Genomic DNA, 20083 nt, shown 5'->3' with positions numbered 1-20083 from the left:
TAACCAGTACAGACATTCATGAACACACACTTCTGGCCAGCTTCCCATCAACACTTTGCCTCAGCTGCCCAGTAAGGTCCTCAGGGAGTGAAATGTGACAGGTCCCAGTTCCTCTGTGTTGCTGGGGGAAACAAACCATCATGCCTTACACTCACCCTACAGAAGAGGCTATGCATATAGAATATAATTTGAATTCCAAAGGCTGACATTCATAAAACACTATAATCTGGACCCAATTCTAAATCCTTCTAATCCTCTCTTCATACCAAACTATTTATACTCAGTATATTTCTGCCTAATACATGTAAGTCTTTTTGTACTTTGTGTCTGGTTTACCTAACTGCTAAATCCCATAAGGAAATGTAAACACTCAATCCTGTTTAAGTGCTATAAATGCAATAGATACTCAATTCTATTGAATAAAACTGGGGACAGTTAATACATAACAAAGTAGAATACATTTTTATTTTATAGAATTTTATTTTTAAAAAACTTTTATTTTCAGAGAATATATTTCACATTAAAGAGTCTCACAGTGGGAAAATAACAATTTATTACTTAAAGCCTTATATTTGTGGACATTTCAGGACAAGTAAAATGAACACATTTGAGGATTAAGTCTCAGTTTAGAATCTGTAATATTTTGATACAAGGGACCTCTTCCCTACATGGAATTTCTCTATATTCAAAAGCTCTCCAGGCTCTTTTTCCCAGAATTTAGAAGTTAGTAATGTGAAATATCAGCATTTCCTAGACGTTATAACCATCAGTGACTGGTATCAACTGAACCAAAGGGGAAGTTTCCAAACATTAAGTGCCGCCTAACTTTCTGCAGTCTTTACTTATGAATTAATAGCTTTCCCTTTCTCCGTATTTCCTAGGGCAAATAGAGAAGTTTGATCAGGTATTGACAGTAATAAAGCTGAATTCCCTTCAAGAGTTTGAAAAATTAAAATGCAAAAGCTCATACATAATGTTCGGTTAAACTGTGAATCTTGTGGGAGGCTGGAAGACAACCTCAGTAACTCACCAGGATATGGAATTCAGTCTCACATTTTCTTGGATACAATTCCTCTCAAACCTTTGCCTCATAGATTAAATTCCAAAACTAATCGGGTGATTAGGAGAAGAGGTTTATCTCACCAATGGACTTATCTGTTATTTCCTCCTTATTGTGAGATGAATGGCATGACAGAGCAGAGGCAAAGAGGTGTACAATCAATTCTCAAGGTAGTAAGTCAAAAAGGTCAGAGCTTCCACAGCATGGCAACAGCTTTGCAGATGCCCACATCATGATAGTTGAAATAACAAAGCCCAGCAAAGGTAAAAGCTGAGAGTGCTAAAAGGCCTGCCTTGGCAGCTTTCTGCAATGCATCCCCGTGCACGTAGTCAGTAACAACTTGTCCAAGGCCCCTAAGGAAAAAAATCAGAGTACAAGTGAAAAATCACAAATAAAGTTAGAAGACATATTATACAGATAACTTGGCTACAAAAAGATAATCAGGTTCAAAAAGCAACAAGTCATAAACCAAAATATTATATTGTTATATCCTAACAATATAATAAAGGTACTCCCCATTCTTCAGATTCAATTGTTCATAAGGGCAGGATGAAATGTAAGGAAATGAGTACTATAAAAATCAGGATAATGGCTCCTGATGAGGGACAGTGGACAGTTATGACAGAGAACACAAGGAAGAGACTTTTGAACTAGGAGGCGAAGTTCTATTTCTTGACCTAGGTGGTATTATCCTTGTAAGTATTCATTAAGCCATAGATTTGATTCTTGTGATTTTCTGTATCTGTGCTTTTATTCTACTGGGGAGAAACAAGAAATATGTAAAATAATAAATAGGTGATATATTAGAATGTAATAAATACTACTGAAAAAATATAACAGGAGAGAGGGATAAGGAATGTTGTGAAGGACACTGAAATTTTCAGTAAGTTTAGAGAATGCTTCACTAAGGTAACATTCAAGATTGAAGGAAATGAGGAAATAATCCAAGTACATAACTAGAAAAGGAGTTTCAGGCATAAGAAACAATAAGAATAAATTCTTGAGGCCTGGGGTGTCCCTGGTGTGTTCGAGAATTATCAAGGAAGTCAGTGTGAATGAGATAGTAGTTGGAGATGAAGAAACAGGGGAACAGATCACACGAAGTCTAGACCGCTGTAAGAATTCTCCTTTTAGTCTGAGTATGATTAGAAGACAACAAACAGTTTTGAGAAGGGGACCATCTTGACCTGACTTACTATTTTAACGTGATTGCTGTGCAGCTGTGTTGAGAATAGACAGAAGGGGGACCAGTTAAGGGACTAGAATCAAAGACAATGACCAAGTTTGGGGCATGAACAAATAGAATGGAAACTATTTCAGATGAGAAAGAGTGCTGGAGGAAGTGATATGGGGCACATCAGTTTTGTAACATGCTACGTTCAAAATGCCTATGAGAGTGAAGAGGTGGGTATATAAACCTGGGTACAGAAACATTTCACATGTGTTTTAAAGTTTTCTATGTCTTGAGTATCTCAACCAACTTCTCCCTTATATGCAATAATAAAACAAGCTCACAGCATACAAACTGAACAAACAATAATACTCAAGGCACTGCTGTACTTGCCAGTGACCATGGAGAGTGAGGACTGCAGCCAGGGAGTAGTCCATCGTAGAGGAAGGATTCAGATAAGCAGCTGGAAGTAGGCCCAGGAGCAAAACACTGACAACCCTCTCACCAGTCCAGTGGAGAGAAGCAGCCTTGGAACCAGCTATAGAAAGAGAGAACCAGATTCATAAGGATCGAAGGGGTAAACTTATCTCTCCATTTAGTATCTGCCACAACGTAACTCAAACTGACAGAACAGCAAATAGTATGCATGTTAAGACTTAACTCTGAGCATAAAGAGGGTAAAATAAAGAAGGTAACTGAAGAGATGGTATCTCCCTTTTTAAATACAGGGTGTCTCAACACCTACCTATGCTGATTAGAAGACAAATCCACTTTACTTATAGGGAAAAAGATGGACAAAATATCTTTGCAGAATTACCAATCTTGCACTTGTGTAATGGACAGATACCTTATGAATATAAGTTAGTGACACTTGAGAAATTCCTTTGAAACATTACTTTTTTTACACCTTCTAATCTTTAGAAGGTAATACTAAAAATCCTAAGACAAAATTAAACCAGCCAGCTCAGAGGCGAAGTGCTGATGTGAACCTTTAGGATCATGGTCCTTGTTCTGTCCCATTGCTTATAAACAGAAATGGAACATGAAAACTTACTTTAAGCAAGTGAAAAACAAAATGGGCTATAAACATTTTTTTGAGAGCCTCTATCTTTTTTTCTGGTTACAGAGTCTTTTGGAAATCTAATAAAAGGACAGAGTGACTTCCCAGAAAAATGCATACAGGCACATACATTAAAAACTGTAGACAACTTCAGAGGCTTTCCTTTGGTCCCAGGCACCCCAAGTTAAAACTACTCTGCTAAATCTAACTACACTAAGCAAAGAAATGCAGAAACAACAACTTTCAAAGATAAAATTATTCTCAAAAGCAAAAAGACCACACTTGCCTAATTTCTCATAACTCAGACACAACTATATCTCAGTGGCTGATGTAAGAATAAAGAGATGTCTCTTTTTAATACTATTATTATTATTATTTTGGAGAGAGAGGAAGGGAGAGAAACAGAGAGAGAAATATCAGTCAGTCTGTTATTCCACTTATTTATGCATTCATTGGTTGATCCTTGTATGTGCCCTGAGTGGGGACTGAACCCGCAACCCTGGCATATTGGGACGATGTTCTAACCAACTAAGCTATCCAGCCAGCGCTCAAGAAAAGTCTTTATATCTGTAATATATTGATCTTTCCAGAGTTCAAAAATGGAAATACTACAGTTAACTCATTATTCACCTAGAGACCTTCTAAAACTAATTTTTATAATATCTAAACAATACTCATCCAAGAAACGCCATGATCCACCTATATAAAAATAAACAATTACAACTATAAATATGCATGACTTTGAAAAATCGCTCGCTATTCTAAATTATTCATATCTGGCTCCTCTCCATAAGCTAAATAAATAAGAGAGATTAAACTACTGAACAGACTATTCCTACAGAACTATTTTCTTTTTTAAAAAATTTAAAAATTTAAAAAGACTTATACCAGGAGGTTCTCTGTGAGTGTAAATGGCATCATTCAACCATGCTGGCACTGTCTGCCCACAGGATGGTGTAGGTTAGGTCTTCGTTTGACAGAGTTGAACACAAGAGTTCCCCCCCCCCAGATAACAAGTCCTCCCAAAGACATGATAATTAGCTCAGCTGAAGATGGCCAGAGCCCAGAAAGCAGCAGCAATGGAGAAAACATACAATGGCGGCTGGGTGACAGATGAATGTGCTGTATTCCACACCATCCTGGCGTAGGTTCGTCCTGGAGAAATGCCGAGATTTGAGCAGGTCTGACCACTGGGGTCCGGAAGAGAGCTGAAGAGAGACCATTTAGTATCTGTTAGTGTGATCATAAGCACCTCTCTTGTAACAGGACTGACAGAATTTTTAAAATGGTCATAGGCAAGCTACTTCAATTCAAATAGCTGATAACATCTCATACATAAAATAAGGATCCACCTACTTTATTAGGTTGTTGTGAGTTCAAACTAAGTAGCCATTGAAAGACTGAAAAATCAACAAACCACTTATGTAAAGGGGCTTTACTTTTACTATTCTTACAAAGCAAATTCTAGCCCTAGCTTGTGTGGCTCAGTGGATTGAGCCTGCAAACCAAAGGGTCGCTGGTTCAATTCCCAGTCAGGGTACAAGCTTGGGTTGTAGGCCAGGTTCCTAGTAAGGGGTGCGCGAGAGGTAACTACACACTGATGTTTCTCTCCCTCTCTTTCTCCCTCCCTTCCCCTCTGTCTAAAACTAAATAAATAAAATCTTTAAAAAAAAAAAAAGTAGTAGTAAATTATAGCCCTGACTGGTATGGCTCAGTGGGTTGGGAATCATCTTGCAAACTGAAAGGTTGCCAGTTGAATCCCAGGTCAGGGCACGTATCTGGGTTGTGGGCCAGGTCCCTGGTTGAGGGTGTGCGAGAGGCAATGTACCTCTCTCACACTGATATTTCTCTCCTCATCTTTCTCCCTCTCTAAATAAATACTTTAAAAAAAAAAAGTAAATTATAGTTTTCACCTTCCATTAATTCATCTGCTCTGCACTGGATTAAGAGATAAAGATACAATCTTTGTCCTCAAGGAATTCAGTCTTGTTTGGGAAGTTTACCTATTACCATCTTCTTTTTCAAGATCAATTTCTCGACTTGTACTCTTGAACCCATCTATTTCTGTCCCCTCTGGGAGCCTGTCTCTTGTTTAAAAAATAGGCAGACCTAACTTAACGCAACTCTGCCACTTAGTAGCTGTGAGATGATCAGCAATTAAGTTAAACAGACCCTCTAACCTCAATGTTCTTTTCTATAAAATGGATATAGTAGCACTTCATAATACTGTTGAAAATTAAATAATATAGGCAAGGTGCTTAGCATAATTCCCGGAGTTGTAATAAAAGGTAATTTCTCTCCTACATCTTTAACCTCTCCTTCTTATAGCCATTTTCCCTCCACTGATGTAAAATACCTCCCTTGATTCTAATGCCCGTGTACTCTTCCCCTGCTCTTTCTCCTCTTTCCAGCCACACTTCTTTAAAGTGTTATTGAAATCATCTTGAATTCCTCACTTCCTTACTCTTTAACTCTGAAACTTATTTTTATCCCCACCAAAGCTGCTTTGGTATGTTGCCAATGATCTCAAGTAGCCATATGCAAGTGGCGGTCTTTTCTCCCTTTTTTTCCTCAGACAGAACCCTCTTCTGGCTCTCTTTGATTTTCTGATCATTCTATTATCAGGCCCCTCCTGCATTCACTCTTAAATATTTTCCCAGGATTCTTCTATCCTCTGCCCACCTGCAGCTATTCTGTCCACTCAGCTTCTACTGCCTAGAAGCTGGTAACATCCATATTCTGTATCTCCAGCCCTGGTATCTCTCCAGATTTAGAAGTTTAAGTGCCTGCTGGGCCTCTCCCCTGAGATATCCTACAAGGTCTTCAGACTCACCAGGCCAGAAACTAAAATCATCCTTCAACTCACTTTCTCATATAAAATTGTCTCCCATTTGCATGTTCCCCACTTTAATGACATCCAGCTACTCTTCAAACTAACCCAGAAACCTGGAAGTCATGTAGGGCTTTTCCCCTGATCTCAGTCAATTGCTAAACTGATGTATCCCAACATTCCTTGAGACAATTTTCTCTTTTTTGTACTATTCGCCAAGTTCAGGACCTCATCATCCTTGTCTGAACTACTACAACAGTGCCCTATTTTATCTCCCTGACTTGTGTCTTAGTCTGTCCATCTCCCATGATGGCCATCTACCACATTGCTACAAAAGAGGTCAAACTAAACTGCAAATCTATGTCAAATCTTTCAAAGGTTCCCCTTCACTTGACGTAAAAAGTCAAGTTCTTGTATGATGTGATTCCAACTCACCTTTCCAGATTCATCTCTCGTTCCGTATCTTGAGCTTCACACTCTAATAATATCTGATTTATCATTTTCTCTCATAACAATCAGTTTCTATACCTTCGTCATTGCTTTTGCTCATCCCAGTAGCCCTAGCTGCAGTGCCCTTATTCCTGTGGCCTTCCTTATCCTTAAGACTCAAATCAGGCACACCTCCTTCAAGACAGGAGTCTAAGTAATCCTTTCAAACACAGAGCTAAATATATTCTCCCTCTGTACTGGCGGGACAATTTACATACAGCACAACAGTTTTTGTCTGATGCTAAATTATGCTTATATGTGTTTTCCCTATAAAAAGGAAAAGTCTTTGAGGGCAAGAACTATGTTTTATTCACACTTGTATCCTAACCTTACTAGTGCCTGGTATAACACAAATGCCCACTTCAATGCTTACCGAATTGACCCGCTAAACCAACTCCAGGGAACATGAGCAAGACCAAGCACTGGGTCTTGGATCCTCTTTTCCGACTCATTCTAAGGACAGTGAATGGGGAGGAAAAAAGTGGGAGTATTCCAAGGACAGTGAATGGGGAGCGGGAAAAAAAGAACTCTTATGAATAGCCTCAGCAGGACTGTAAGTTCCAGAAGGAATTCCTTCAGATTTACCCCTTCACCACATCGGCCCAGAAGAGGAGAGAAACGCGCTCGGCTGGTCTGGGCCCATAGGCAACGGTTTTGGCAGGAGCTAGCGTAGCTAAAGGGAAGAAGGAGGAATTCCCTGCTCAAGGTTTCACCACCCGGCAGCCGAATGCTCACGGCATCCCCTTCCACAGCTGGGAAGCTGTGCTAAGAACCTTCGCCTGCCAGCACCCCTCACCTCGGCCTCCTTGGGCACCGCAGAGGACACCCAGCCTCCAGATGCTCGCCATCTCGCTCCTTAAACCTCAAGGTCACCCAGCAACCCGGAAACAGTCATAGGACACCTCCCACCCCATGACGTTGAAAGAGAATGAGGAAAAGGATAGGTAACCGGAAGTCGGGAATCGGCGCGCTCCTGCGACACATGCGCACACCCGCTGTCCCGAAGGTCTGGAACGCCACGCGGACGATGGCGGACCTGGGTGAGGCGGACGAAGCGGAATTGCAGCGCTTGGTGGCGGCAGAGCAGCAGAAGGCGCAGTTCACCGCACAGGTGTGTAGTCAGGGACGAGGGTGACAAGAAAATAGGGTCGAATACAGGTCCCAGGCACCCGCGGAGCTGCGTACGCAGGCGTCGCGTTGAGGTCGCCCGATGTCCCCGCTATGCCCGGTTCCCCTCGCAGAAGAAACGAATCATGGCACTTCCGCCGCTGGTGACTGATGGTGCTCAGTACCCATTAAGCAAGCCCATGGTGGGGAAAACAGAACGTGTAAAGCGGAGAAGAAAGATTCGGGCGACACAAGGGCACAGGAACCTAGTTTGGCGGCGAGGGCTGACACTAGCAAGGCGTAGGTTCTAACCTCATCCTCCCACTTACAGGCCACGTGTCCTTAGAAGAGACTTCCCGTTCAGAACGTGTCTTGGTTTCACAGTCGCCCATTGCCTCATTGGATTGTGAGGATCAAATGAGATAATGTATTTGAAAACGATAGAGTGGTAGAACATTATTGGAAAAAGGGGGCTCTGAAGTAATGTCTAGACTATTTACAGGAGTTTTAGAGCCCTTTTGGCATGGTTGGAACCCCAGGATGGCCCCTTATTAGCTGCATTACTTAGGGCTGATTACTTAACCACCCTCTGAAACAAAGATGACAAGGCATCTTTTAGGACTATGGAAAGGATAGACTGAACGCTTAGGCCCCAGCCTCCCAATAATGAACCATTGGTGAATGGCTTTTTCTCCTCCCACCCCACTCCCAAGACCCGGGTTAGAAATCTTAAAGTCCTGAACTTTGTGAAAGTGCATACATTTTCTATGCCTGTATGTTCATTTTTCTGGAAGGTGGATTTATAAGTTTCATTGGGTTCTCACATGTGTTCGTTCATGACTTCCAGAATGTTAAAAACTTAGTAACTACTCTTTAATAAGTGGTAGGTTTAGAATCATATGGGTGCGGTGGTTTGGGGGAATTAATTGGGACCATACCTTCCCAGCTTACACTGGTGCTAGTTTGGGAATATAAAAAAAGTAGCAGTCCTGCCTGAAAATTTACATTCTGATTGAGGGCTTGATACAATTAGAAAGTAATAGACCATGGCCTTCAAGGAGATAAGAATTGGAACTGTTTGATGATGGGTAAAATCTTTAGGGAGGGCTTTTCAGGAGTAGTATTGAGTCAAATTGAGCCCTGGCTAGTGTAGCTCAGTGGATTGAGCACTGGCCTGCTGCATGCTGAAAGGTCATAGGTTCCATTCCTGGTGAGGGCACATCCTTGGGTTGCAGGCCAGGTCCCCAGTTGTGGGCATGTGAGAAGCAACCAATGGATCTCTCTGTCCCTCCCTCCTGCTCACTGAAAATAAAACCTTTAAAAAAAAAAACAAAACGTGGAGTATGTTGTGCAGGCCTCATTGAAACAGTATGGGGGGGGGGCGGTTAAATAAGGAAGTGAGTGCCCTGAGTAGCTAACAGAAATTGATGCATTAAGCAAGCAGAGGTAACTTGATGGAAAGTATTTTTTAATTACTAAAGAGAAAAATAGAAAAGGAGAGTAAAAGGATTGTTGCAATGTAGAGATGAGGATCTTGACCTTATTGGAGACATTATGAAGTGAGGAAAGAGAAGAGCCATGGTTTGTTGATTGAAAGAGTGTTTTAGGTGGGAGAAAATAAAAATGGTAAGGAAATAGGAAAATTCCCACTTAGGCCTATATACAGACCCAATGGTTATAATTTTTCTTTCCTCGTAGGTGCATCACTTCATGGAGCTCTGTTGGGATAAATGTGTGGAGAAGCCAGGGAATCGCCTGGACTCTCGCACTGAAAATTGCCTCTCTAGCTGTGTGGACCGCTTCATTGATACTACTCTTGCTATCACCAGTCGGTTTGCCCAGATGGTACAGAAAGGAGGACAGTAGGCCATTCCCTGGAAGAATGACAGAAGAAGCAAAGGACTTGTTATTAAACAGATTGAAGGGCTAGTGGGGGCAAATTGTTAACCCACTGCCATGTCAACTTCAAGCTATTACCAAGCCTGTTGGTGCTAAAAAGTAACAGATCAAATGTTCAGAAGTGAAATTTATTTGGAATTCAGAAATTCCATACTGTTATCACAAAAGTTACTCAATAAATGTGAATTCTCCAAACTTTTTTAAAGTCCTATTTTAGGGTTTAATAAGATCTCTGATCAGCAGGAACACTAGAAATGAGTATGTTCTAAGGGTAGTAGTGCAAATGGGCGATCATAGGTTTTGAAGAATCACCTTAAGCTGTATTTAAGGGGGCTGGAAGAACCATCAAAGCCCCAGCCTTAGGCATGTAAGAAAACTTAGGGTTGAGAAAGTGGAGAACAGAAAACAGCTTTATTGCTTATATATACCAAGAAAAGGTAAACATGGCAAAAAACAAAACAGGCAAGATGTGTATTTGTTGGGAAAGAGGCCTGCTACTGTGGGAGGAGGGAAGTCAAGACCCAACTTCCTGGAGATGCTTTATTCTACTGGCCCATCCTCCTGAATCTGTGCTTAGAATCAGTACTTTTGTAGTACAGAAACATTGCTAAAAAAATTAAATAAATAAACCATGAACATTCCCTCCAACAAAGATTTCACTTGCTCCAAGAACAAAACAATTGCTTTAGGTTAAGAGGTAGTAATTACAGACTGTTCTTCCCTCCTTGGGCCCCTACTAATCCCAAAGGTAAAAATATATACCACTGAACATTGATAATTGAGTACCGAAGTATTAATATTTCAAATAAATATCCCCAAAGGTAGCACCTGCTTATTTTCAGGGGATAGGGAACCTCTGGCCAACCATGTACTTTATGACTAAGCATTTTATTGGCAATCTGTAAAGAACAAATTTAGCGGTTAGAACTATAAAATACTACCACCATGGAATGATGTCATAATTATAATTCTATTGCTGGTGTCTTACACTGTCATGTCACCATGAAGTATTTTGTGTATTAACATGGGGTTAAAAGGTCGGTCAGGGAGGTTAATTTACCCACTCTCAGACCTCATAACCAACTACTGGCAGAACCAAGACCAAGAGTTGAGTCAGCCCATGAAGTGACAACCAGGAAAAGCAGTATGTCACTTGATCCGCCATAATGAAAAATTAATTTGTGTTCTGCAAGCCTTTCAGTGTTATTTTGGTTTCTTAGAATTAACGTAGTAGGGATTACAGCATATAGTAAAAGGGAAATAATATGGTCTCTGCTTGGTGCTTTAATCCAAAGGCAGGCTGGAAAGTAGATAGGTCCCTGAGAAGTCTATTTCATTTTGGATTTGATTCAACCTAGTTTCAGGGAAAATCTGAAGTTCATTAATAGATTTAGAAATGAGTAAGGAAGACATTTAAATGGCAGATGCTGCCCTGAAGCCTGTTCAGCGCACCATTAGCATAACTAATTCTTAATTCCCCACTTGTTGAGGACTTACCTAAAAGAATCAATTTTTGAAACCAAGTCCACTTAGGCAATATACAGCAACTGAACTGTTAAACCATTTACTATCCAATTACCATGTTTATGGGTATACTTAGAATAGCCACAGTCCCTGTCCAGCAGGGAAATTTGACAGAAATCCCTAGTTTCTTCTAATAGCTGTCTATGGATGTTATGAAGGGAAAAATGTTTGTTCTTATGTTCATTTCCCCATTAAATAAATGACCACACACATGAGGCCAAAATACAGAAAGATCAAAGCACCAAGGCTAAGACAAAGTCAACTGGCACCGGCTATATAAACCAAACGAGAGCAACACGATGTTCCCTTATCATACATTGTGCACAGCACTGGTTCCAATCCATCTCTTGATCCCAGCCCTTGATTTTCCCAGACTCAACATTCTAATTGGTGAACCAGGTCATTACTGGATTCTGCTTTCTGGGTTCTTTAATTTGCTGTATACGTACTCTATGCTCAATGTAATTAACTGCAAAAAATAATCTCTTCAAGAAACCTTCATAACAAAATACCAGATTCCCTATTAACCACAAGGATCAAGTTTAACAGGCCAAAATAGAAGACAAGTCTGTGAAAATGTATATAAATGGCACAGGACAGCTCTAATCTCAGGGCCCATGAATAACAGAGTCACCGACAAAGCCCCAAGGTGCAAGAGCTGTAAATATCCGCGTCATGTGGAAACTGAAGAACATTTCTCATTTAGTCATCCTCTGAACTCTCAGCAGACCTCTCATCTGTAGCCACTTTCCAATTTGTGCGTCTGTTTGTCCTCTCCTGTTTTTCATTGCTAACTACAGGGATATTGACTTTATCTCTCTTTTCCCTTTTGGTTTTCTTAGTGTCTCTTTCCTTACTTTCCTCAGAACTGCTGGATGCAGAATCATCTGACTGAGAAGTGTCACTTTCTGCCTCTAAAACCAAAGCAGATTTTTTAAGAGACTTTTTCCTTGATTTTTTCTTATGCTTATGTGGTTGTTTCCTGGTACTAGAAGCCCCAGTTTCTTCTGAGAACTCGTTCGAGGAATCTGCCATTATACCTGTGGCTTCCTTTTTGCTTTTCTTCTGTTTTTTGTGTGACTTTTTTTTCTGCTTTTTTTTGTGAGATTTCTTTGACTTCTTATGTTTGTGAGATTCATGGGTAGATGATTTTACCTGGGGAGATCTTTTTTTTCCATTGGTAATATCTTGCTGATCACTAATAAAAAAAAAAGAAAAGAAAAACTGCTTTACTATAGAAAATTAGAAGTATACTAGTATTTTAATATTCTGCATTCTAGATATGAAGTTGGGGTAAACATGCATTTTAAAACAGCTTTGACAAAGGGTTACTATGAGATGTAATCACTCTGAGTTTTTCTTTCCTCATCTTTAAAATGAACATAAAAATTCTAATTTGTAAAATAGCACTAAAACCATTAAATATCATTGGACTCAGCAAAAATAGTATATTGAGAAGATCTGCTTACCACTAGTATCAGCAACACTAGGCATTATCAAAAAGTTTATTTTTCTAATCTGATAGGAAGAAAGATGTTTTGTTTAAAATTGTTTTTAAATTATAAAGAATTTTTAATATGAAATAATTTTAATCTGCCATACTGAACATTATATGTATGGGACATTATATATGAAAAAACTAAGTGCTACAGATAAGTCAAGTATCAATCAGGGATAGGTGGAATACCAACCACCTTCCATCTAAACTGCCTATTATTTCTCATTACATTTTTAATGGCAAATGTTACATGCTTTGTAAAAACCAGGCACTCAGTTTACAGGTCAGACTTTGTACTAAGCCTAGTTTTTAACTTTTTTTCTGCAATGAGACTATTTGTCTTACCTGTCTGTTTCAAATTCTTCAGGGTATAGCTCTTTATAACCACTGTGACCCCATCTGTAACATGACATTTTATCACACATATTATTAACGCAATGCATATGTTTTTGAAAATTAGATATAGGAGTGCATGCACATACATACACAGAACAAAGAAAATAGAGACACAGTAGAACCAACCCCACATTATAGCTCAGTAACTTAGCTGGCTACATTTTTCTGTAGTGCACACTATTATTTCAGACACAAAGGATTCCTTTGTCCATTTGTAAGAGAACTTACCATTCTCTTCCTTACAAAACAGAAACAACTCTTATAATCTGCTCTTTAGCTATGAAGTACTTTTTCAAAATCACTTCATAACATAATTCTGTCTACTTTGGTACAATTTTTAAAGAGTATTGAATATAATTCATATACCATAAAAGTCACCCTTTTAAAGTGTGCAAATCAGTGGCTTTTAATATATTGAGTTGTGCAACCATCACCACTATCTAATTTCATAACATTTTCATCATCCTAAAAAGAAATCCCATCCATTAGCAGTCCCCATTCCTCCCTCTCCTGTAGCTCACGGCAACTACTAATCTACTGTCTGTCTCTATAGATTTGCCTATTCTGGACATATCATATAAATAGAATCATGTAGTAAGTGGCTTTTGTGTCTGGCTTTTTTCACCTACCACAGTGTTTTCAAGGTTCATCCACATTGGAGCATATTATTAGTACTTTATTCCTTTTACTGCTAGATGACATTATATTGGGTTGGCCAAAATGTTCATTTGATTTTTTCCATAAGATGGCTCTAGTAGTGGTTGTCTTGAACTTCACTCAAAATAATTGTTAGATTGCATTGTGACAGCTGTCAGTGTGCATTTTTTAAAAATTACCAAAATTGGTTAATTCTTGTGTAGCTATTTTAATATTGAAGATGGAAGAAGATATGCAACATTTTCAGTGTATTACACTTCATTCTTTCAAGAAAGGTAAAAACACAACTGAAACACAAGAAATGATTTGTGCAGTGTATGGAGAAAGTGCTGTGACTGATTGAATGTGTCAAAAGTGGTTTGCGAAGCTTCTTGGTACTATTGACATTTTGGGCAAACAATTCTTTGCTATGTGGGGCTGGCTTATGCATTGGAAGATGTTTAGCAGCACTCCTGGCCTATATCCACTAGAAGCCAATAGCGGGAGATAGCCCACATACTCAAAAATAAATCAATAAAGCTGTTGGTGCAAATGAAAAATATGACTTATATTTTACAGAAAAAACCATACAGACGTTTTGGCCAACCCAATATTACCATTCAGTATACCACATTTTGTTTATCCATTCATCAGCTAATAGACATTTGAGTTTCCACTTTTTTGGCCATAATGAATAATTATGCTGTGAACATTTGTGTACAAGTTTTTGTAGAGATAATTAATTTTTTAAAGTACACATTCTCAGGCCAAATATCATTACTGGTCACAAGAATTTAGTCACAAACCTGTCTGGCATATTAGCTTCATAATCATATAACTTCTTGTTCCAGGATTTAGCCTTAAGAAAATCATCTTCCAGTGCCCCAGAAATTTCATTCCTTGGCCTCCAATTGTCTCTTTGACTTTCTTCATCAAAACCATCACTACGCATCCGGCTGTATGAGGAAACAGAAGAACTTTCAGATCTGAAGCAATTTGTGAGGTTACTTTATGGAACATCATGCACAAAAGTCATTGAACAAGCTAAGAGGGAGAACAAAACAAACTGATACTTAATTTTTTTTTTATATCATGTAACAAGATATGATCTGTTCCTCTCTGTAAGTCTGTATAGTTACCCAGTGAAAATCTGAGCATTATTATCCATCCTATTGCAGAATATAAATGAAACAACTTCTGGACTGTGGGACACTGTAGTTCACTCATTAATTCTCAACTAGGAGAGTATGCAAAGTGGGAAGCAAACACAATCAAAGCTGGGGATATTTCAAACTACCCCAGAAATTTTAAATATACTCCCTGGAAACCAAAAACTTGCTGTAATAAGGTCCCAGTAACAACGGCAACAGGCCTAACAGATGAGTGTGTTGAGGTAGAAAACCACTGATTCAGTCTGCACTTACAATATCCACTAACCCAGTCACTAAAGCTAGCTAATTGGTTATCAAAAATGTTTAGGAGTTGCCCTGACCTATGTGGCTCAGTTGGCTGGGCATCATTCTGCAAAGCGAAAGGTTGCCAGTTAAATTCCCAGTCAGGGCACATGCCTGGGTTGTGTGTTTGGTCTCTGACTAGGGCACATACGAGAGGCAACAAATTGGTGATTCGCTCTCACATCAATGTTTCTTTCCTTCTCTTTCCCTCCTTCCAAGTAAATAAATAAAAATCTTTATAAAGAAATGTGTAAGGATTTCTATGTGCCAGGTACTCTTCTAATTGGAACATAATACAAATGAGACTATCAGAATCCCTGTTCCTAAAGCGATTATGTGGCTCAGTGTATTGAGCGCCAGCCTGCAAACCCTGCAAACCTGGCTGATTCCCCCTCAGGGCAAATGGCCTGGGTTGCCAGCCAGGTCCCCAGTTGGGGGTGGGTAAGAGGCCAGGAATCGAAGTTTCCCTTTCTCTCTCCCTCCCTTCCCCTTCTCTAAAAGTAAAGGAATAAAATCTTTTTTTAAAAAAAAAAGAGATTATGTTTAGAGACTTATTCACCATGATAGGCATTATAGTCCACTCAAAAAGGACAGCATTTTGTTCTTTGAAGTGCCACTTAGGATTGAATAACCAACACAAAACAAATGATTATCTGCACTAACAGTAATTCTAAATTCTCAAAAACCATCTTCAGAGAAAAACAGACTGAAAAGATATTTATTTTTATGTTGAGACTCTGCTTTCTTTACCATGGATACCCTGCATACTTTCTTGTCTAAAGCCATTTGCACACAGCCAGTCACACTCCAAAGTCTGCATACTCTGCAGGTACACTCATTCTTTTTAAATATTTCACTATTAACTATTTTCCTGGGTGGCTTTAGAAATTTGTATTATTATTTTTAGTCATTTGTCATACACACAGCTGTACACTAACAGGCATATGAGACCCAACAGATGTTCCTAACACTCAGACACTCCTATACCCTACGAGTAAGACAACTAAGCCAGCATAATCCTTCAGATTTACACTCAAATTAATAAGGTAATGTGAAAGGTTGTGTGATTTGGCAAAAATAGTGAGTAGGTGGGGTAAAAAAAAAAAGGCTAAGAAGAGAAAGGCGGGGGGGAGGGAGGGAGGATGGAAGGGTGGGCTCCGAGAGAATGGAAGACTAATAGGGGACAGGAGTAAATCATCAGCTACATGGCCATAAGACACAAATAGAAAATCTAATGTTAAAAGCCATAAGGTATGGTCAGAATCCACAGAATACTTAATGTTTACAATTGTTCAAGGTAGACTTTTAAAATTTTTGATTGCAAATAAGGACAAAGAGTGCAACCATATGCACCGTAGCCATTACCTTTATGCTTGGGTCTAGGTTTGTCAAAGGGAAGGCTTAAGGACTCACAAAACTGAATTCATATGTCTTTAGCATACCAAAATGTTTTTAAACAAAAGTTGATGATTCTGAATAAGATGAGAATGATTTTGGTTCTCATAGCTCCAACTTCACCTTGAGCTGCTAGGTAACATTTTTCTTTTAGTTCCCCGGTAAGCATCTTCCATCTGTTTCTCAAGTTCTCTTATTTTCCACATGTCTGATTCCTCCTGAATCTAGCATTTTTTAAAGAGAAGAAATTAAAATAAGTTACTAAAAATACCACTTTACATAACAAAAAAAATAATTGAAAATATAGTCTGCACTAATTATTGGATTTTAGACTGGGTTATGATCAAGGACCTGAGAAACTGCCCTGGCTGGTGTGGCTCAGGGGATTGAGTGCCGGCCTTCAAACCAAAGAGTCACCAGTTTGATTCCCAGTCAGGGCACATGCCTGGGTTGCAGGCCAGGTTTCCAGTAAGGGGAGCGCAAGAGGCAACCACACACTGATGTTTCTCCCCCTTTCTTCTCCCTCCTTTTTCCTCTCTCTAAAAATAAATAAATAAAATCTTTTTTTAAACAAAAAGAACCTGAGAGACTAATTCTGGTTTCTCTAATATGACTTAACAATCCGAGCCAGTAAATCTCAAATGTACAGAATTCTGCAGCAACAGAACTTTTTAACCCCTGCATAGACACACTTATAACCTTATGAATTTTGCAATTATGCTGTAATTATCAAATGATAATCCCTTATATTTCTGAAAAGTTTTTTTAACTGTATCATCTAAATTGAACCTTAAGCAATCTTATGAGGAAAGCAAAGCAGAAACCATTATCATATTTTACTGAGAAGAAACAAAAGCTCAGAGATTTTACCAAAGTCAAAAAGCTAGCAAGGGCAGGTCTTTAAACTTTTCAGGCTAAGTTCCTTTTCACAACATTATAATTTTTATTGAAAACAAAACAAAATAAAACATGAGAATTGCTAGAGAAGCAGATTACAATTGGTCAAAAAAACAAGAATATGTTTTATTTCTAAGTCCTCCTATAATATTTTGTTAAATTTGTGCTAGATTTATTTTTAGCCACCACTTTCAAATCTAAGCTCACCATTCAACTAGGGGTGGTTTAATACAATTGCAGAGGCTGCTTAGATGACAGTTATGCACTCAAAAAATAGCAGGTGTTATGATAGTAATACCATTTATTATCAAACTAGGAGTTGTAGAGTTCACTAAACAAAACCAAATAAGGGCCCTTGGCCCTCTTTTCATTTTTTGTATTCTGGTGACCTCATCTACTCTCATGACCTCTATATGTCAATAATCCCCCAACGTCTATGTCTAGCCTCAATACTTCTCCTTTTCTCCAAGTCTGAATTTCCAACTGTTTGGACATCCTATAAGCACCTCACCATCAACATGTTCAAAACCAAACTAATTACTTTTCCCTTCATACTTGTCTCTTTTCTTTTGTTTCCTATCTCAATAAATGGCATCATCATCATTTACCCAGCCATACAGGTAGTTGTGTTTGATTCCATAATTATCACCATCATCCAATCAGTCACCAAGTTCTTTCTTTGGATTCCACTTCCTAAATTCCTCATCTTCATCCCTGCTTTCATGTGAACCTCCCTCACCATCTCTCACCTGGAACATTGCATCTGCCTCCTAATTAGTCTCTCTACTGTTTCAACCTATTTGATCCATCCCCTACCCAACCGAAAATTACATCTCTCTAAAATTACAATCAAGTCACACCTTGTTTAAAAGTATTTGATAGTTTATTACCTGGAGGAAAAAAAAATCTAATTTCCAAGCATCATAATCCACTCAGGCCTCATCTTCTGTCACTATCCCCCACATTCCCTACTTTCTGGATGCACACAATTTCTTGACATGCCCCAAGTGCTTCATGCGTTATTACTGCCATGTTAGTATATGATTTTCTATCTGTTCACCAACAACTAGTTCAAATATCAGCACCTCAAATACCACCCATTCTGTGAAGCCTCTCCTAACTCCCCAAGGCAAATTTCATTATTTCTTCCTTAGTGCACTAAAACATATGTCTCTATTATAGTAATTATCAAACTATATTGTAATTATCTATTTTATTCATCTTGTATCACCCAACAGTACAAAAATAACGTTTGGCACACTGTATGCCTTCGCTTCATGAGGAGGAATAACTAGGGTGCACCTCTCACCTTATTGTGAGCATCTGTGTGCCGGATGACATTCCTGAGGAGGACTTTCCCAAGTGGAACCCGGGACATTCTTCAATCTGAAATGAATCAATAAATAACATTGAAAAATAATAATTTCCTTTATTTTATTATTTTTCATTATAATATTATAAAAAAGCATGAGGTAAAGGAAAGATCACTTAGAACTCACAGTTCCTGAGTAATAGTTTTTCTCTTCACCATTAAAAGGGGAAAATGCCTGACCACAGAAATGTGAGGATAAAAGGAGATTAAGTGCACACTGGAGTTCCTTGGAATGACACTTTTATTTTCTCCTAAAAAGTACTCTATGTTTCATATGAGGCAAGTATTTTCATTCCTAATTAGTAGACAAAATTCCCTTAAAGCTATTACTTGTCCTAGGCCAAATGGTCCAAGGCAAACAAGGTCCAGATTAGAAATCAACTCTCAAACCCCAAACAATTCGTTTGCGATGAAGCAAATATCTCCATTTGAGTGTCAGGAGCCACATTATCAACAATAATAAAAACTGACTCCTAAAAATATCAATACAGAAATGCCCTAAATTTCTCCATTCAGGGGAATTTTATTTTCTATTTTGTATAGAAGCCTCCAAAAAATAGATGACAGGGCTATTAACGTGTGTGGCTAGCAGGAGCTTTGTGCAACCACCCCACCGCTCACTCACCCCTCGATCCTGAGGAAATCAGGCATCTTGTTACTGTGAGACGAAGAACCACTCCATTACAAGATCTCCTCCGACCCAGGAAGCCCAGGAGTCAGTGCTCAAAGGCAGCTCTGCAGCTTCACCCGAGTCCTTCGTGAAAACGCAGCCTTCCTACCGGTTATTCTGCCCTCACCCGTGCCCCAGGCCACGGCTGCCTTTCCCTCAGCCCAGACCCACCGGCAAGATATCTGTCAGGACTGAGGCCGGAGGCTGTGCGGGTGAGGAATCCGGACGCCCGGGTTGGCCGGGGCATTCCCCGCTCACGCTCCCCTGGGACGGACCCGGGGATTGGGATTCGCTCCCAATGGGGACGCTTTGGACGGGTACGGCCGTCGACTGGGCCCCAAAAGTATCTAAAGTGCCTGAAGGGGAGGTTGAGGCTTCCAAGTGGAAGACAGAGAAAATACTCCCATCTTTGTCACCGGGATCCCTGCCCCCCAGCGGCCAAGAAGCTCTCGGTAACCTTTCCTGCAAACGCCCTCCCCACACAAACGCACACAAACACACCCATACCGTGCACCGCAGCCTCGCGTGGCGGGGGTGGGGGCAGGAAGCAGTCTGGGAGAAAAGGGAGCAAGCTTCCCTTTCAGGCCGGAAGTCGTGCTCCGAGAAATTCTTCCCACCAACAGGG

At 39.5% G+C, this 20083-nt stretch overlaps 3 protein-coding genes across 5 annotated transcripts; 1 reads left to right on the top strand and 2 right to left on the bottom strand.

Moving 5' to 3' along the window:
- Nucleotides 1–460: 460 nt before the first annotated feature.
- SDHD (succinate dehydrogenase complex subunit D) lies at nt 461–7506 on the bottom strand. The gene is made up of 4 exons (XM_054592431.1): nt 7407–7506; nt 4386–4499; nt 2625–2769; nt 461–1413 (listed from the first exon to the last, which is right to left on the bottom strand). The coding sequence occupies exons 1-4, from the start codon at nt 7456–7458 to the stop codon at nt 1248–1250; spliced, it is 477 nt and encodes a 158-aa protein (XP_054448406.1). The 5' UTR covers nt 7459–7506; the 3' UTR covers nt 461–1247.
- Nucleotides 7507–7567: 61 nt separating this feature from the next.
- TIMM8B (translocase of inner mitochondrial membrane 8 homolog B) lies at nt 7568–9816 on the top strand. Its single transcript, XM_054592406.1, has 2 exons — nt 7568–7721; nt 9416–9816. The coding sequence occupies exons 1-2, from the start codon at nt 7593–7595 to the stop codon at nt 9581–9583; spliced, it is 297 nt and encodes a 98-aa protein (XP_054448381.1). The 5' UTR covers nt 7568–7592; the 3' UTR covers nt 9584–9816.
- Nucleotides 9817–10022: 206 nt separating this feature from the next.
- Nucleotides 10023–20079, bottom strand: NKAPD1 (NKAP domain containing 1). 3 transcript variants are annotated; one of them, XM_054592405.1, is made up of 7 exons: nt 19966–20079; nt 19414–19446; nt 18726–18802; nt 16643–16743; nt 14477–14626; nt 12984–13037; nt 10023–12338 (listed from the first exon to the last, which is right to left on the bottom strand). In XM_054592405.1, the coding sequence occupies exons 3-7, from the start codon at nt 18792–18794 to the stop codon at nt 11843–11845; spliced, it is 870 nt and encodes a 289-aa protein (XP_054448380.1). In that variant the 5' UTR covers nt 18795–18802; nt 19414–19446; nt 19966–20079; the 3' UTR covers nt 10023–11842. The 3 variants fall into 3 exon arrangements, with proteins under 3 accessions (XP_054448380.1, XP_054448379.1, XP_054448378.1); XM_054592404.1 differs by lacking the exon at nt 19414–19446; XM_054592403.1 differs by lacking the exon at nt 19966–20079 and having other exon boundaries at nt 19414–19955.
- Nucleotides 20080–20083: the final 4 nt, after the last annotated feature.

This window comes from Pteronotus mesoamericanus, unplaced genomic scaffold (genome assembly GCF_021234165.1).
Source record: "Pteronotus mesoamericanus isolate MK-2021 breed Mesoamerican mustached bat unplaced genomic scaffold, CSHL_Meso_final scaffold_36, whole genome shotgun sequence".
Lineage (NCBI taxonomy): Eukaryota > Metazoa > Chordata > Mammalia > Chiroptera > Mormoopidae > Pteronotus > Pteronotus mesoamericanus.
This window is presented reverse-complemented; position numbering and strand designations above follow the sequence as displayed.

Bases quoted from the DNA above. Each gene is read 5' to 3' on its own strand.
- SDHD (XM_054592431.1), bottom strand. From the start codon at position 7,458: ATGGCGAGCATCTGGAGGCTGGGTGTCCTCTGCGGTGCCCAAGGAGGC. The intron at 4,500-7,406 runs GTGAGGGGTGCT...GTCTCTCTTCAG, and splicing joins CGGTGCCCAAGGAGGCCGAG to CTCTCTTCCGGACCCCAGTG. The intron at 2,770-4,385 runs GTATGTTTTCTC...CTCTTTCTATAG, and splicing joins TCTGTCACCCAGCCGCCATT to CTGGTTCCAAGGCTGCTTCT.
- TIMM8B (XM_054592406.1), top strand. From the start codon at position 7,593: ATGCGCACACCCGCTGTCCCGAAGGTCTGGAACGCCACGCGGACGATG. The intron at 7,722-9,415 runs GTGTGTAGTCAG...CTTTCCTCGTAG, and splicing joins AGGCGCAGTTCACCGCACAG to GTGCATCACTTCATGGAGCT.
- NKAPD1 (XM_054592405.1), bottom strand. From the start codon at position 18,794: ATGTCCCGGGTTCCACTTGGGAAAGTCCTCCTCAGGAATGTCATCCGG. The intron at 13,038-14,476 runs GTTTGTGACTAA...GTCATGTTACAG, and splicing joins GAAGCTAATATGCCAGACAG to ATGGGGTCACAGTGGTTATA. The intron at 12,339-12,983 runs GTAAGACAAATA...TTTTTTTATTAG, and splicing joins GAAGAATTTGAAACAGACAG to TGATCAGCAAGATATTACCA.